The 16,689-nt window shown below is 39.5% G+C and overlaps 1 protein-coding gene across 2 annotated transcripts in view; it reads right to left on the bottom strand.

Annotated features, from left to right (window-relative positions):
* Positions 1 to 220: 220 nt before the first annotated feature.
* Positions 221 to 16,689, bottom strand: part of tgfb2 (transforming growth factor, beta 2) — an 85,916-nt gene continuing 69,447 nt past the window's right edge. For both annotated transcript variants that reach the window (XM_078557089.1, XM_078557088.1), the window contains 5 exons: positions 15,258 to 15,390; positions 15,013 to 15,123; positions 9,877 to 10,054; positions 3,843 to 3,996; positions 221 to 1,942 (listed from right to left, as the gene is read on the bottom strand). In XM_078557089.1, the coding sequence (XP_078413215.1) occupies positions 1,784 to 1,942; positions 3,843 to 3,996; positions 9,877 to 10,054; positions 15,013 to 15,123; positions 15,258 to 15,390 (735 nt within the window). In that variant the 3' untranslated portion in view covers positions 221 to 1,783. The remainder of the gene's footprint in view (positions 1,943 to 3,842; positions 3,997 to 9,876; positions 10,055 to 15,012; positions 15,124 to 15,257; positions 15,391 to 16,689) is intronic.

The raw sequence follows: 16,689 nt of genomic DNA, 5'->3' as shown, positions 1-16,689 counted from the left end.
TCTTTTCTGTGACATAGACCCACATTCTCTCATTCCATGATGCAACATGTTACAGCATCCCTAATACAGCCCTGGGCCAAAAAGGCATTGTCCTAGTACTGTTATTATTGGCCTATACCTAACCTAAAAAGGAACTCAAGTATTCTAATCAGATGAGTGTTATAGTTATGGGCTGCCCTTACAGATAAAACATTTCGCTTGGTGTAAACAGAAGCATCACTTTCATATTGTTGTGCTATTTTCTTTATTTTTAACAATACTGTACACATTTCATTTTTGTGTTTGCTAACTGTTCACTCATAAGTAACTGATAACAAAAAAGCATCACACAAGTAGATTTAAAAACAGAAGAGTTGGAATTTTTGGGCTGATGCTTAATTTAGAGGAAGGATAAAGCCAATATAATTTAGCATATATCATATCTGGCATTTGGGAGGAAGGGCTATTTCCTTAACTACTCCTAAAGATGAAGCTGAAATATGGAAATCCAGAAACAGAAATGTCAAAGGACATAAGCCCCCATTTTTTGCTCTCTGCATTTGTTTTTGCAAATTCATAACTTTGCAAATAAGAGTCTGTTCCTGATGTGCAATCTAGCTCAGCAGGAGTAAGATTGAAGAGTTGGTGGAAAGATTAGTGTGCCTGAGTTGCTGTAATTTTTGTTTTTGGATATTAAAACTAAAGGCTAGAATATTATGAGTCCCAAAAATGATCCTGCACCTAGCTCTCTGATCTTCACTGGAGTGAAGTTTCACAATTTCAGACTACTATCTGGAAATGCAAGTACAGAATCAATGCACAGTGGAAAATATCAGCAAAGATGCTTTAGAAAGAAAGGTTTGCCATTATGTAGCAAGTTATGGCATTCCTGATATTCCAGTCATTGATTTTAACAGCTGGGAAATGAAATCAACCATGCCGACCTCCACAGATAATTCTCCAGTCAACACTTCTGTTGAATAAGACTGCACCAGGAGTAGAGTTTACAATTTCCAGGCTATTATGCCTATGAATTTGTTAAAGCTAATCCAGAGAGTAAAATATATGGTATTTAGTGGAAAGGACATTACGTCTAACAAGTCTGTCCTTTTTTTTGAAAATTAAACCCTAACATTCAGCCTTCTCACCATATCACTCAATCTCTTCTCTCTCCAGGAATGCATCTACATCATCTTAACTGGACACCTCTCCTACAAGCATGCTAACTTTTGGGTGCTAAGTGTTCCACCTGATGTTCCTTCTTACTTGTAATGTACTCATTTTTAGGCCCAAATTGTAATCACTAGCATTCTCTAGGCCAATATCATACTTGACTGACAGCAAGTACATACTTGTGTGTTGATTACAAAGTTTGTTATCGTCTCCTGTCACTTCACCCAATAACACATCCCCTCAATGAACATATCAGCAATACATTTGACTTTGTTGGTGCCCTAAGAAAGGAGTATATAGGATGCCAATTGCATAACAATACACAAGATCAAGTAAGGCACGGGACCTGTACAGCATTTCCACTAAGTGGGACTCTTTTTATTTCACATATTAACACTTACAATTTTTCCAGTGTTTTTGTTTAAATTTAAAGGTTCTGTGTCTCATCTATCACACTAAAATAGTAGATGAAGGATAGGAATAAAGCCTTCAATGTACATTTTTTTTTCCTTTTGCTTCTGTTGGTAGTTAAACGAAAAAAAATGTTCCAAATAGTTCAAACTAGTACCATGTATTGTTCTTTTGTTTAACACTGATGAACCTGGGATTTTCAGGGGAGTTGTATTCATTCTTAGCTGCATTTGCAAGACTTAACTACCATGTTCGAGAGGTGTTCAATTTTCGGAACTTTGCCAACGAAGTAGAGAATAGTGAGTGGCTCCAGGTCTTGAGAAACGCAGCAAGGGGAGGCAGAAGCTTCAGGGTTTATATTGTTGTACAGACTAAGTATCTGAAATAAAGAAAACATCATTTAGCCTGCCAATAATCTTTTAGAAAAACAGAGTCAGCTGGCCTGGGGTCATTCTGCTAGGAAGTTTATATATCACTGAAACAAAGAGTGAATGGTCACTTGAGAAATAGCCTAAATAAATACTGCCATACTGGGACAAAGGCAGTTTTGCAGCTTGACCACTGACCCGTTGAATAAGCAAAAGAGAATTGTTATGCAGTTTTTCTAACACCATAACATGTCCAATTCTGAAATATGATTTTATAGTAACATTCCACCATTAAAAGAGATACCACATACAGGGTGAATTTGACTTTTAAAGAACATTCAGCCCTTTTGGTGGACACAGATGGCAGTGAAAATATTTAATATAAATCCATGGCAATGTGTGAAATGCTGAAGTAAATTTTGCCATTACTACAGTATGTCACCTTTTGGCATCTATAAATATTTTGACTGTCTCCTAGGGATAAAACAGGGCTGTGTTATAAACCTAATTTCCTTACTTTAAAAAAAAAAATGGGGACTTCTTTAAATAAACTGAAAGTCATTTGGCAGATTGGACTCAAAATCAAATTCAGGGTTTAATGTGTTCAAAGTGACTGCCTAAATACTGGTGGCTCAATGAGTTTGACTGTTACTATTTTAACTACCATCAAGCTGCCACTGCCCAAGGAACAAAACCTAACACCTCAGAATTCCTGCTTATCAGTTTCAAAATGGTTTTATAAAACTGGTGCAGGATAAGCCAAATAGTGGGCAACCTGGTGATAAAAATATTTTGGGAAATGGAAAGAGTGAAAACTAGGGGCGCAACATTATAGGAACAGGCTGAAATAGAGATTTTTTCTTAATAGAAATAGTTCAGATGATGGAAATTAGAAGAAGAGTACAAAGTAGGGGTACTGCTCTATTGGAACAATGTGGAGTAGAGATACTTCTTTACAGGACAGGTGTGGAATGGGTTGACTACTATATGGGAACAGTATGAAATAAATATATTGCTGTACGAATAATGTGGAAGGGTGACCCTGCTGTATGGAAATGGGGTGGAGCAAGTAGGGTGTTAGATAAGAATAGTGTGGAGTTGATACACTTGTGTACAGGAACAGAATGAAGTAGGTAAAGTTGTTCATGAACAACATGAAGTAAGAACACTATTGTATTAGAACCCTGTGGAATCTATACTTTGCTACAAATGAACATGGTTGGTTAATGGAGTTTCATATAACAGATTGGTTGAAAAAGTCATCCTATACTACCTTATACTAATGATTATCTTAATAACAGTCCTAATAATTGGTCTGCGGCCTCAGACATGTATGATGATAAGCCCAAGGACAAGGATTTGACATTTTATTGCTGTTCTCTCACTCGGGTTGATTATATTGATTGTAAATGATTATACTGTACACTGGATTGTATTGTCAAGCATCCAGTTTTCCAACTGCATTGTGGTTTCTCACCAGTTATTTTGAGTCCAGAACAGTTAAATTTACAGGGCACTGTGCAGATGAAAAGTGGATACTGTTCCCAGCCTGACAACATTTCCTAATTCTAGAAACTAATTTCATAGAAATTGGGCCAAGGTGGGCCAGACTTCAACTCTTTCCTCTTTCACAAACAAATGCTCAGATTTTAGATGATAAAATTGCATTTGCATTGCTTGATCTTTATTTACGTATTTCTATGGAGCCATGTCCATTTCCACACATCTTTAATTTAAAAATGGAGTAAAGAAAATACAGATAACATGCAGCTCTTTTATCTGTGACGGTGCAAAAATAAATCAAACTGGATGGCATAAGTGCAATTTAACAGCATTGTAAAAGACCAAAAATGTTTAAACTGTTCAATATGATAATGCAATTATGTCTGTGCGGTCACAGACAATACTTACCCTGCTGTGTTGAGTATCTGAGCTCCACAGGTAAGGACAGGCCCCAGCACAGAAGTTAGCCTGATAGCCCTTGGGCTCATGAATCCATTTCCAGCCTAGGTCTCTCCGGAAGTCAATGTATAGTGGGCGTAGGCAGCAGTTGTCCTGCACATTTCTGTTCAATAGACAAAATTCACATTTAAGTGACAGGATTTTATTTTTCAGTTTTTACTTTTTTCCCTTTTCTCCTGAATTTCCGACTTATGCAACAGTACGTCTAAAGCAGGTATTTTTTATAATTCTCAGGATGCGGATGTGGCTGGAAATGTTGGTATTTATTGTCTATTCCTAGTTGCCCTGAGCTTCATACACCTGGTACAACTGAGTGGCTTACTGGACCATTCCAGAGGGCAGTTAAGAATCAACCATGTTGGTGTACATATATGAGAATTTGGAGTCTCATATTAATTACAAAATAAAAACATTTCAAAACTGTATGTATTTTTTAAACCTAGCAAGACTCATTGGATAAGATGCACCAGTTGTGGAAAAATTTATAAGGCTATCTGCCCAGTGCTTGGCTACAAAAAAAAGGCAAACAAAATCATGTTTTGCATTAACAAAGAGATAGAGTACTAATCAAAGGAGATTCCATCATTCCTGTACAAGGTGTTGGTCAGAACCCATCTTGATTACTTTGCTGTGACCTTGGCTGGGTGCAATTTGGCTGCCGTGTTTCCTATACTGTAACAGTGACTACATTGAGGAAGCTGATTTGCGTGAATTCAGTCAGAAATGCAACTGAAGTTCAGTAGTTTCCTAAATCTACTATTGAACATAATACTTTGAGTTTAATGTAGGATCTCACTTATACTCTTGTGGATCTCACTTGTACTCTTGTGGATAGCTACTTTACATAACAGGTGATGTTTCTTATTTGTATTTCCCAGCTTCGGTGGAACAGAAACTAATCAGCACAAATCAGATCTGTTTAGATGAAAGATAACAAATAATCACAGTAAAAGTATAGCCTGAAGCAGTCACTAAATATTCTTTGGAAAACCAAAGCTATGTGCCAGCTGGAAAGGTATTTGTTTGCATTTATCATGTTATCAGATCAATAAAATTAAACTTAAAAAAGGCTGGTGAAAGCTTGCAAAATATGAAATATAAGTTTTGCAAATTGAGAAAACATATAACAGAGGCATGTCACACTTTTAGCCTGTCTTTACTAATTCGAGCGGGAAAAATGAGATGCGGTACAATTAGTATTTTCTGTTTCTGCTAATGCCTATGTTTTCATTAAAATTAACAAAAGCGTAAATTTCAAACACTTTCATACATAAAATTTATCCTCCAGAAGGGCATCCAGGAGAATGAAAAGCCCTTATCCACTTCCAATACTTTCCAGCCTGACTAGTAGTAATCTGAAATGAAATTATTAAACTGATTGCTTACAGAAGATTTTTCATTATCCGAATATTTTTTGAAATTTTAGTCATTGCTATGTTGGTTATTTTCGTGCAAAAAGAAAACTGACTCACTAAGGCTTTCAGCACAGAAAACCTGAAGTATTGACGCAATTTATTTTTGCAAAAGACTTTGATGTTTATAGCTTGGCTGAGTTTATGGGTTGAATCTTTGGCTCGGTGAGTGGGGGCGGGGCCCGCTCGCCAAGGTGTAAAATGATGCGTGGTGATGTCGGGCGTGCATCCCAAAGTCACCGCACGCCATTCAGACTTTCAGTTCGGCGGGCACGCACCTGAGTCAGCTGCTCGCCCGCTGAACTGTCAAAGGCCTATTAAGGCCATTTAACTGTCAATTAAAATAATTAACAGAGTTGCCCGTCCAACCTTAAGGTTGGCGGGCAGGCAAAGAGCCCAGACGACCTTCGCACTTTTCATGGGACCTCATCCACAGGCGGGATGAGGTTTCATGAATGATTTTAAATTAGGAAAAAATTTTTTATTGAAATTAATGCACAGTTCATGTGACAGTTTCACATGAGGGGACATGTCCGAATATTTTTTGAAATCTTTTTTTCAGTTTTTCACACACAAATTCATCTCCCTGAGGCAGATCTGTGCGAAAGAGCGCACTCCCAACTCGGGCAACCCACCCCGCCCGCACATGAAGCGCACAGCGCTTCTGGGTTCGCATCACGCTGGGGGCAGGCCTTAATTGGCCCGCCCACATAAAATGGTGGCACGGACCTGATCGGGGGTGCCGATCGGGTCTGCGCCCGCCCGTGGCCGCTCCTGCACCGCTCGCCCGACAGGTAGAAAATTCTGCTGTATTAAAAAGTAGTGTGATGCCATCTGTTACTGCTCCAACTAGCTACAACAGTATAAGTTACAATATAGGTTAAAATTGCACAGTTCCCACAAAGCAGCCTCTCTAATCTCATTCAGGCCATAAGAGGTAGCCATAGCACAAAGGTTAGGCTTGTTCCTATATGAAAGGAGGAGAAATTGATGGTTCAGTCACTGCTCGGGACTGGCTCAGGAGTCATATTAACAGACGCTTAGCACTGTTTTGGCAAGAAAATGAAGCATGTCGCCTGGGAAATTAAAGGGCGTGATAAGCACTTAAATATTTAGTATGGTAAAAAGATAGGTTTTATATATGGAATCACAAACACCTAATTCAGCAAAGAACACTGTCCTTTTATTATGTAACTACTTTTCCTTGTGAAATATTTTTCTAAGAATTAACTGGTAAAGTCATATAATGAGTAGAATTATAATTTTCAGCAGGTTGACTTTTTTAATCTTTATCCCTGAGGAATGCCCATTCCCCAAGCACAAAAGCCATTGCATCATCCAATATCCCATCAGCATTCCTTTAAAACTTTGAGGGATGGGGTGTATAGCTTCCTAAGATTGAATCTCTCTCTCATCCTTCAGCAATGTTTAAAGTTTTTTTGTTGAAACAGCCTTTTTGTCTACTTGGCCAAAGATGTTTCTCTGTAGTATGGGACAAATTCCTGGACAAAACTGGCACTAAATTGCATTCATGTCTGTATATACTTAATGGCTATGAGACAAAGAAGGCAGCACAGGGGAGAGTAGTCACAGCAAAACCAAGTTTTTACTGGTGCAAAAATAATAAGATCAATGAGGGCAGCGATTAAGTTACTGTTGTAGGATATCCCATAATTAGAGGGCTGGACAGGCATTTTTAAACAAAACTTAGTCCCAAACAGTATGTTGCTTTCCACATGATAAGGCAATGGCAGAGTGTGATCAGTCAAAAGTTATAGTTCATGTCAGAACTAACAACATAGGAAAAAGTGGTTTTTCAGAGGGAATTTGAGGAGTTAGTAACTAAACTATAGAGTAAGGTGTAAAGGATAGTATTGCAGCATTACTCCTGGTGTCTTGCGCTCTACTCACCTAGGGACTGAAAGGTTATAGGCATCAGAGTTTAGTTCAAGAACCAGTGCAGAAGAGAAGGTTTCAGATTTCCAGGGCATGGGCAAATTCTGAGAAAGGTGAACGATATACAGAAGGGATAGTCTTCATTTGCCATTGTGAGGTTGTTAATTAGACAGACAAGGAAAATTTAAATCTGCAAGTTAGGAGGTGCGGCAAACAAGGCTGACCAACTAGGACACCTGATGACTACTGAGGCTTGCAAGAGGTTAGCTGTAGATAAGGAAGACCTCAAAAGTAGCAAAGAAACCAAATAACACTAGAGAGATTAGGGGGGATAGGAGTGAGACTTTGGGCATAGAGGCAAAGGAAAGAGAAAGAAAAATTATAGTAATGAGGAAAAGAAACGGTTTAACAACAAAGATAACCACTAAAATGCATGTAGACGAGAGCAATAAAGAATGAAATTAGGAAACTAGGAAATTAGGAAATTAGAAAAATATCAAACAAGTAGACAGTGAGTTCAGCTAAGGGGTTAACAAAGGGATTTCTACAATACTGGTTGTACTTTTCAGAGCATCAAATTGTTTAAATCATTGAAAATGAAATCTGCAGACAGTTTAGGGAGATTTGGAGAAATAATAAATAGATAAAACTATAAAAGTGGTTTATAGGGGAGGTGGTGGTTTAGTGATAACATCACTGTACTAGTTTATTGAGATCTGCAGAAATAATAAATAGATAAAACTATAAAAGTGGATAACCAAGTTACCAGGTTATAGGGGATATGGTGGCATAGTGTAATATCACTGTACTAGTAATCCAGAGGCCCACACTAATGCTCTGGGGATATGTGTTCAAATCCCACCATGGCAGCTGATGGAGTTTAAATATAATTAATAAATATGGAATATGAAGCTAGTCCCAGTCATGGTGAGCACAAAACTATCATCAATTAGCACAAAAATCCATCTGGTTCACTGATCTCCTTACCCAGTCTGGCCTACATGTGACTCCATAGCCACATCAGTATGGTTGACTCTTAGCTGCCATCTGAAATAGCCTAGCAAGTCACTAAGTTCAAGGGCAATTGGGATAGGGAATAAATGCTGGCCTTGCCAGCAATGCCCACATCCCATGAAAGAAGGGCAAATGGAATTATTGCATTTATATTGAGGGGCATTTAATGCAAAAAGAAAGATGTTATGATGATGACTGTACAAAAATTAAAGCCCAATGATAGGGCGGGGCTGGAAATCTATGCTTAACATTATATACTGACCTGTATTATTTGTTTCTGATGCCCAATGCCTGAAATAGGAAAGTGTTCCATTTCCCAGTATTAAATTCACTCAACCGCAGCAACTACAAAAACCCATATTTATACAAAGCATTTTAATACTAACAATAACCCAAAAGCACTTCATAAAGATGTACCAATAGTGCACACCAAGCCAAAGAAGGAAAGATTGAAGGAGTGATTGTATCTTAGTCAAAGAGATAGGGTTTATGGAGGACCTTGAAGAAGAAGAAAGGAGTAGATTTACAACGGTAGTAAACTCCAGAGAATTGGACTAGAAGGCTTACAACATCTCTCCAAATGATTGGGTATAGGAAAGGGAACTGGGGCGGGTGGCTGGGGGTTGGGGGGGGGGCGGGAGGGGTGGTGCGGTGGTGCGGAGAATGGACAAGTCATCAGAGACAGAGGATCAGAGGTCCAGGGAAAGCTTGACTGTAGCACTGGAACACTGGAAGAGGCTACAGAGGGAGGGAAGGTCATCCATAAGAAGATTTAAAACAAGGTCAATAATTTTAAATTTGAAACATTGGTTGACCATGTGCTATATCAGTGAGGATGGGCATGAAGGGTGTTAATATTTAATTCCAGAAAGCCAGTTGGTGAAGGATAGAAATGGAGTCAATCTTTACACGCTTCTATAAGTACTTATCTAAAGTACTTAAACTTACATGTTACAAGCATACACCTCCTAACCAAAAGTTCATTGTTTCAGTCTATGTCTATTATATGGGTACAAGTGAATCCCCAGTTAATGCCCACTACCTGCATACAATTGAACATAATTAATATAGAATTAACAATGGATGTGCAGGACTTGGTGTGGGATAGAATATAAGCAGTAGAGTTTTGGGTAAGGCAGAGTTTTTGGAGAATGGAACGCCAGCAAGAAGAGCATTGAGGTAATTGAGTATAAGGTGACAAAGCTATGTCTGAGCGTTCCAAAAGTGTAACAGTTGAGGTAGGAACAGAGGCAGACAGTGGTTACAGTGGTGGAAGCAGGTCATTGTGCTTGAGAGGATATAGATTTAAAAACTAAGCTTGGGTAAGCAGGATACTAAAGTAGGGCAAAGCTTGATTCTGACACAATGGCTAGAGTTGGGTGAGTCTGGGGTCAGTGATGAGAGAACAGAATACATAGTTGAGGGTGAAGACAATAGCTTTGATTTTCCCAATATTTAGTTGGCCTTCATGAACACAATATTCACCCCAAAAGTTATATATCTATGGGAAAAAAAAGAGTAATAGCAGTTGTAACAACTAAGGTGATTGATAGGACAGTTCTCTAAGTGTTTATAAATGTTACACTTCAAACCTCAAAACAAAGGTGAGTTCACAAAGGTATGTGGGACTGAGGGATGTGCAGCATATGCATTTACATTACCTAAAACAAAATGCAGCATCCAGTGCACGTTTCTTCCGCCGACTAGATTGTTGTGACTCAAGTCTATAGGTTGGTAGTAGCATTAGGAGAAGATGTGCCGTTTTCCCATTATAATGATTACTTTTTAGTTTTCTCATATCTCCACTGGAATAATCTCTTGGATAGTTGTCATAAATTCCTTCAAAAGTAACAACAGCTCCAGTTAGAAAAGGCAGCAATGCATATTCCTGCCATCAGCATATTTCTTTATCTCAATAAGTTAAAAGGCCTTCTGAAAAACCAAACCAGATACCAAATTTCTTTGAAGTTAAAAATTGAAATGTTCCCCTGTGTCTTGGGTCCAGATTAGATGTTATAGTAACAAACATTTTACTTGTTGTGTTATGCAGAGGCTGAACTTGCCAGTGCACACTGGGTAAATTCCGACCATTCTTGATTGTGCAGGTGGAGGAAGAACAATTCAGTTTCTGAGAGAGAGGAAGGGCTCCAGAGCAAAATGGGATTAGTGCCATCTGTACAATTAGCCCCATCCTGTATGCTGATAAAATGCAGCCTAAAGTAAAAGTTTCCTGCCCCCACCACCCCCAGTCAGAGGCCGAAATGGTGCATCCTGTCCCAACGGTCGAGTTAGACCGTGCATAGGTACAGGTGGGCAGTCTTTGGTGGAATCTGTGGGAAATGAAAGACGGGAATTAGAACTGACAGGGTGAAAAGGTTCAAAATCATCTTTGTGCAGATGATCATATTTCATTGCTTGCTGACATCAAGTCAACATGACTGAGTGTTATGTGTCATGTTGCTGTGTGATATCTAATTCTATCACCAGATATCTGGGAGACCCTCACTTCTCCATCTCTAACGGGCATGCATTCAGACACTGTACTGATCTCCAGTTCATCCTCCTCTGCAGTAGTCAGGGTGGCGAAGACTGGAGGGCCACCCCCAGTTCTCCACCTCTCCCTGATGCTCTGCTCTCTCTGCTGCTGCAAGGAGAGAAGAAAGAGAGTTATGAGTCGGAAATATGGAATGGTTTAAGAGGGCGACTGTGAGGGATATGTGTAACATAGCAACAAGATGAAGGTTAGCGTCAGTGGTAGTTTTCAGATGAAAATGTGAGGTGCCTTGAAAGAGCGGGCTGGATGCAGCTGTAAGGTATGTTGGTCTGAGAAGCGCTGTGCCAGGAAAGGTTGGGGAAGCCAGAGTCAGAAGGTTGGCACTGGAATGTGGCATGCCACTCAACTTCCATCTCTCATGAAGTCACTGCACCTCTTGAGGCACTGCATCCATGAGTGAGGGACCAAACTCCTGCTATTCACCTCCTCAGCCTGCTTGGTCTCAGAGACTGGCCACTTTTTTGGAAGAATATTTCTCTGTGGGCCTTAACTGCCGCAGTATGATCCTCAGTGGTAGTGGTGCCACCAAGGACAACAGTGGGACCCTTCCCATGGTGAGACTCCATCTGTACAGCTGCTGTCTCTGTGCTGACAGAATGGATCCATTCTAATGCCTGCCTGGGTCCCATTAAATAATGAGGTTTGAACAGTCAAGTACAGATTGTCATTCCGCCTGCCTGCTCCAATTGATTGGGAAACCTGCAGACGGGATGCTAACAGAATGGCAAAGCCATGACAAAGCCCACTCCATGAACTTTTGGGTTCCCAACCCACTGCCAGCCTCTGCGAGAGTGGGCCCAAAGATTAAAATTCTGCCTCAGGTTCTACTCTAAATAAATGCATAATGTAGGTGAAAATGAGGTCTCAGCCATGCTTGTACAGGTCAATACAGAAGAGATATTTCAGCTTGTGGCTAAGGAAATAATAATTATAAACAATAAGAAAGTCATATTTGCTGTCATATGTCAGAATTGAGGAGGTTCATTACTATGGGCAACGGTTCCCCACGCCTCCCCGCCCCATCTCAACCCCTGAACTCAAGTAGCTGAGGACATTGTTGCCGTCACAGGTGAGTCCAGCTAACTCAGTACAAACAAAGGATTGAAACTGGGAGCTTCTTAGCAATTAGCAGATATATCCCTTTAAGAGCAAGATTTATCCCACACTAAACCAACAAAAATCAGACACATACTGCACAGGGAACTGCAGATTTTCCACTTGACTGCCAATCGGCAATAGCATAGTATCTGCTTTCTTTTGTATTTGAATAAAGTAAAATGAGCTTTGTCCTGAGGTAATACCCAAACTGTAGACACAAAGATGGCAACAATAGGTGCAGATCCAGCATTTACATGGTAATGAGGTGGAAGATGGTCCTGCCACTTAATTTCCTGTGCTTACATCCCACATCCCATTTTCACCGGCACCCCAAGAAATTTATGATGGACCTTGCACCTTAAATCCTTTAGAATGGCAAATCTGAGGGTGCCTGGCAGCAAGGTAAAGTTGGGCAAAAGACAAGTAGCCTAGCTTTTATTAAATTAGCTTTTCAGGTCTGGTGGTCCTTTGGCTGTTGTTTGCCAGCGGAAGTTCCTAATGTCAGCAATTAATTTGCAGCTACATTGCTGTTTCAGCTCTTGTTTCCTGGTACATGATGCTGTCAGGGGATAGGCCTATGCTAGAGGAGTAGTCAGCTCACCAATTACCACAGACTGCCATGTGCCTGAGCAAAGGGCAGCCAAGAAAATAAGCCGCATTGAGACCATGTGGACATGTAGCTTTATTTTCTTAAGAGGATTAATCACCCCAAATTTAAAAGGCCTTAAATGGGTAAAATTTGACATTAATGAAACAGCATGGACAATGCTCACAATTCTTCAAAGGAGTGCCAACACAGCCAGCACCATAGGAAGAAACTCAAAATGCACTGAAAGGGTCACCGCTAATTTCTTCAGCTCTGCTTCAGTCCTGCCTCAAGACTCCCATTTAGACACTGCTTTAGAAATCACTTCAATAATTGGTTACTCAAATTAAAGCCACTGAAACACTTCAGTTCAGGAATCTTAAATTTTCACTTGGGTTTAAGTATTACCCTCGTAACTGAAATACTTTACTTAATTGTTAGAACTTAAAAGACTCAATGTAACATTACTGTGAAATTCCATAAATATGACCTAACTAAGGTCTGCTAACTGAAGGAATCTCTGGAATGCTTACTGTTTCCAGTAGCAAGATCCATTTTTCCAGCAACTGTAATGTACGTTACTGTAGTGCTGCACTAAATGCAGTGCTGCTCAAAATCCTGAATTCCAATGGCGGTCCTAGCAACAATAGGGAGAGGTTAAGTCAATGAAAATAGAGTTTTAAAAAGTACTAATATAAGTTTTAAAATGGCTCAGCCTCAGTATGGATATCAAACAAGTAAAATGTTAGTGAGTTTATGTTCTGGCATACAGTTGGTTCTTTTAAATATAAGAACATCAAAGCACTATTTTACATATACTGCTTTGGCAGTCATCCACTTTTGTTACCATTTTCTCACTGCAAGTTTGATTCATTCGTTTGGCTTTGTTGGAATATTTATGTCATGAGGAATTGGACAATTATTGTTTATCAAAGAAACAAGCCATATTAGAACAACAGTAGTAAACTAACCAGTCAGACAAGTCATCCCCATTAACATGAACCTTTGACCCCACTGTCACAAAATGGAAAAATATTTTTACAGTAATTATCTATTTCTTGTTTTAAGAAGTAGTTGTCACTGACATTGGAGAATGAATGTCCTCATCCCAAAGCAGTTGCAAGGAAAATATTTGGAGAACCTTATAAAAATTCTTGGCTGTACAAATGATCTGTTTTAAAATCTATGTAAATATTGAGACCATTTATTTTTGATGTCAAAAGAGTTCCCTCCATGGACTCTCTCTGACTGATCAGTATGTGATTAGGAAAGTTTTGGAGGCATTATTCAAACTTGATCCTTTTCCTTTAAGAAATCTAAACAATTTTAACGAATGTCTATAAAGGACACGGCTGCAGCCTTCTACCAACAATCACAATCCAGCAAGAAGACAGGCTCAATTTTAACATCAGTGGAAACTACGGCCAGGATTTTCAGGTCGGTGAGTGGGGGCGGGCGTCCCAACGTCACCGCGCAACATTTAGATTTTCAGTTCGGCGGGTGCGCAGCCAAGTCAGCTGCGCACCCACCGAACTGTCAAAGGCCTATTAAGGCCATTAAAATATCAATTAAACTAATAAACTGAGCTGTCCATCCAAACTTAAGGTTGGCGGGTAAATGAAGAGCCCAGGCTGCCTTTGCATTTTTCATGGTACCTCATCCACGGGCGGGATGAAGTTTCATGAAGTGTTTATAAATTGAATAAAATTTTTAATAAAAACTCATTGACATATCCCAGCTCATGTGACACTGTCACATGAGGAAACATGTCTTAAAATTTTTTCTTTTCTTTATTTAAATTTTTAAAATTTAAACTAATCTCCCTGAGGCAGCTCTGTGCCTCAGGGAGATTTCTGCGCTCTTTCACGTGCATGCAAGAAAGAGCACAGGACCCGGCTCAGGGAACCCCCGCCGCCTGCACAGGGAGCGCACAGCGCTTCCGGGCGCATGTCATGCTGGGCAGGCCTTAATTGGCCCGCCCACGTAAAATGGCGGTGCGGACCAAATTGGGGGTACCGATCGGGTCGGCGCCTGCCCCCGCACAACCCCCCCCGACGGAGGGAAAATTCTCCCCTATGATGATGTATCATGATCTGGATCTTCAGACATTGTTTTTAAAGCTTCTGCATTAGATGTCTTCTTACTTACAAGCTAGGGGGCTACACAATTCTTTCCTAATCCGAGTCCAAGTGGTAGTGAGTGATCAATTGTGCCATAGTCTTGCAGTGCACATTATGAATATTTTGCTATGAAGTCCATTCAAATTTACACTGATAATAAAATTATAGCAGGTGGCATTGGGTTTTATTCCAATGTTATTTTAACTAATACTATTACTATAGAAAAGCCAGCACTGTGGATAGATATATCAACCAGGAAAACTCACAATGGCCAAGGTAAATGACAAGATGTTGTGACAGACACAGGACCAAAGAAAATTTTACAGTGAGTCACAACACACATAACTGAAGCTGAAACCAAGGAAATCCAGAACCAAAAGAGGTGCCATTGCCCTTGACAGACAGCATGAAATGTTGTAAGAATTGTTATATTATTTACCTGCAAATCTGGCTTCCAGCTCTTCACTCTTATTTGGTATAATATAATTATTTGACGGCACGAATGTGCAACATGGGCAATGTAGACTTATCTTAAACCCAAGGTTTCTGTCTGCAGAACACAAAATATTGAACATTTTAATACACAGCATAAATGCACATTTTCCGAAATCCAAAGCAATACTCTCAAAATATTCTTTGGACAATATTGCCATTTAAATAGAAGTTGAAACCATAAAAGTTTACCTCGATGGTGCAGCCATTCATTAACTGTCTCAGTAACATCAAAGGACAGCCATTCCCCTTCTGTTCTCGTTCGCACGACTTTACTGTCAATATACCGCTGGGATGGAGATGAAGGTTCTTTAGATTTTAGAATCTGAGAATAAGAATGTAATAATGGTGAAATTTTTCTGACTTCATCAATGTCAACCAAAGACCACTACTACTTTTGCTACTAATCAGAATTTTGATGCAAATACCACTGGAGTAGCAATAGATAGATGCTGGCAAACTGATAGCCAGCGTCACCTTAATCAGGTCATTGCAAAACACTTCTTCCGACAAAGTACGCCGGATGTGGCAGATGGACTCAGTCAGGAAGTTGGCTGTGCACAGAAGTAAATCAAATGGAACCTTTTTGTAGAACTAAATTGAATCTAGGAGGCTCTCAAGAGTAAGAGATCTAAGGCCTGCACTAGAATTGGCCCTCAACTAACCTCATCTTGCCTTTTGAATATCAAATACCATAAACATGGATAGGAAAGCAGGATGGGGAATGAAATTCTGAGCCAATAATTGAAATCTAATCCAAGGAATAGTTTTATCACAATGAGTAGTGGAAAACTGGAACCATCTCTGCTAAGAGGCTATGGATATCGGGCCAATTCAAATTTTAATGACTAGGATCATAGATTTTTATCAGGTCACAGTACTGCAGGATATAGAGAAATGGTGGATAAATAGAATTGAGGTACAGATCAGTCATGAACTAACTGAATGCTCCTGTTCCTCTTCCCTACCCACTACTATTGTATTTTACAATCTGACTGAGCAAAAATGGAGCTCAGTGGTTCTGACTTTGATTCATTTATTGGTTGGGTTTATTTATTTTCTCATTAAGGCGACACCACTTTTCTCAGGATATCCAAAACTTTGATATGCTTGGCTCAGTTTAGATTGAATTGAATCATGGTATGCGTTCCCAACATTACGCCCCCTCCTGCTGATAGGGCTTGTGTCCTCTGCCATGGATTAAAAGCACAGTGGATCCATGCCTTTAACATATTTCCTAACTATTTTATTCATGTTGTTCAGTAAATGCAAACATAAAGATCCATCTGTGCATTGAAGACCTTCCTGCTTTGCATCTCCCACTCAGGTTGCAATCTATTCCTGACTTTATAATAGATCTTATGTCTGTGATTGTGGTTTACAGTTAACATTTACATCTCTACCATCTTGAATATACCACAAATTGAATATATTCACTGAAGACCTTCCAAGATAGTACGACAACATGAGGTCTCCTTGGTGACACAATCTGTGGAAACCACACAAAAAAAACTTTACTGGGAATTCAGTTATGAGTGGGCTGTTTTGTATAACTTTTCTACTAGAAAGAGTTATGAGCAATGTGCAATACATCACAGATCATGGTATATCAGATAATGTTATA

Source organism: Cetorhinus maximus, chromosome 14, assembly GCF_964194155.1.
Source record: "Cetorhinus maximus chromosome 14, sCetMax3.hap1.1, whole genome shotgun sequence".
NCBI lineage: Eukaryota > Metazoa > Chordata > Chondrichthyes > Lamniformes > Cetorhinidae > Cetorhinus > Cetorhinus maximus.
This window is presented reverse-complemented; position numbering and strand designations above follow the sequence as displayed.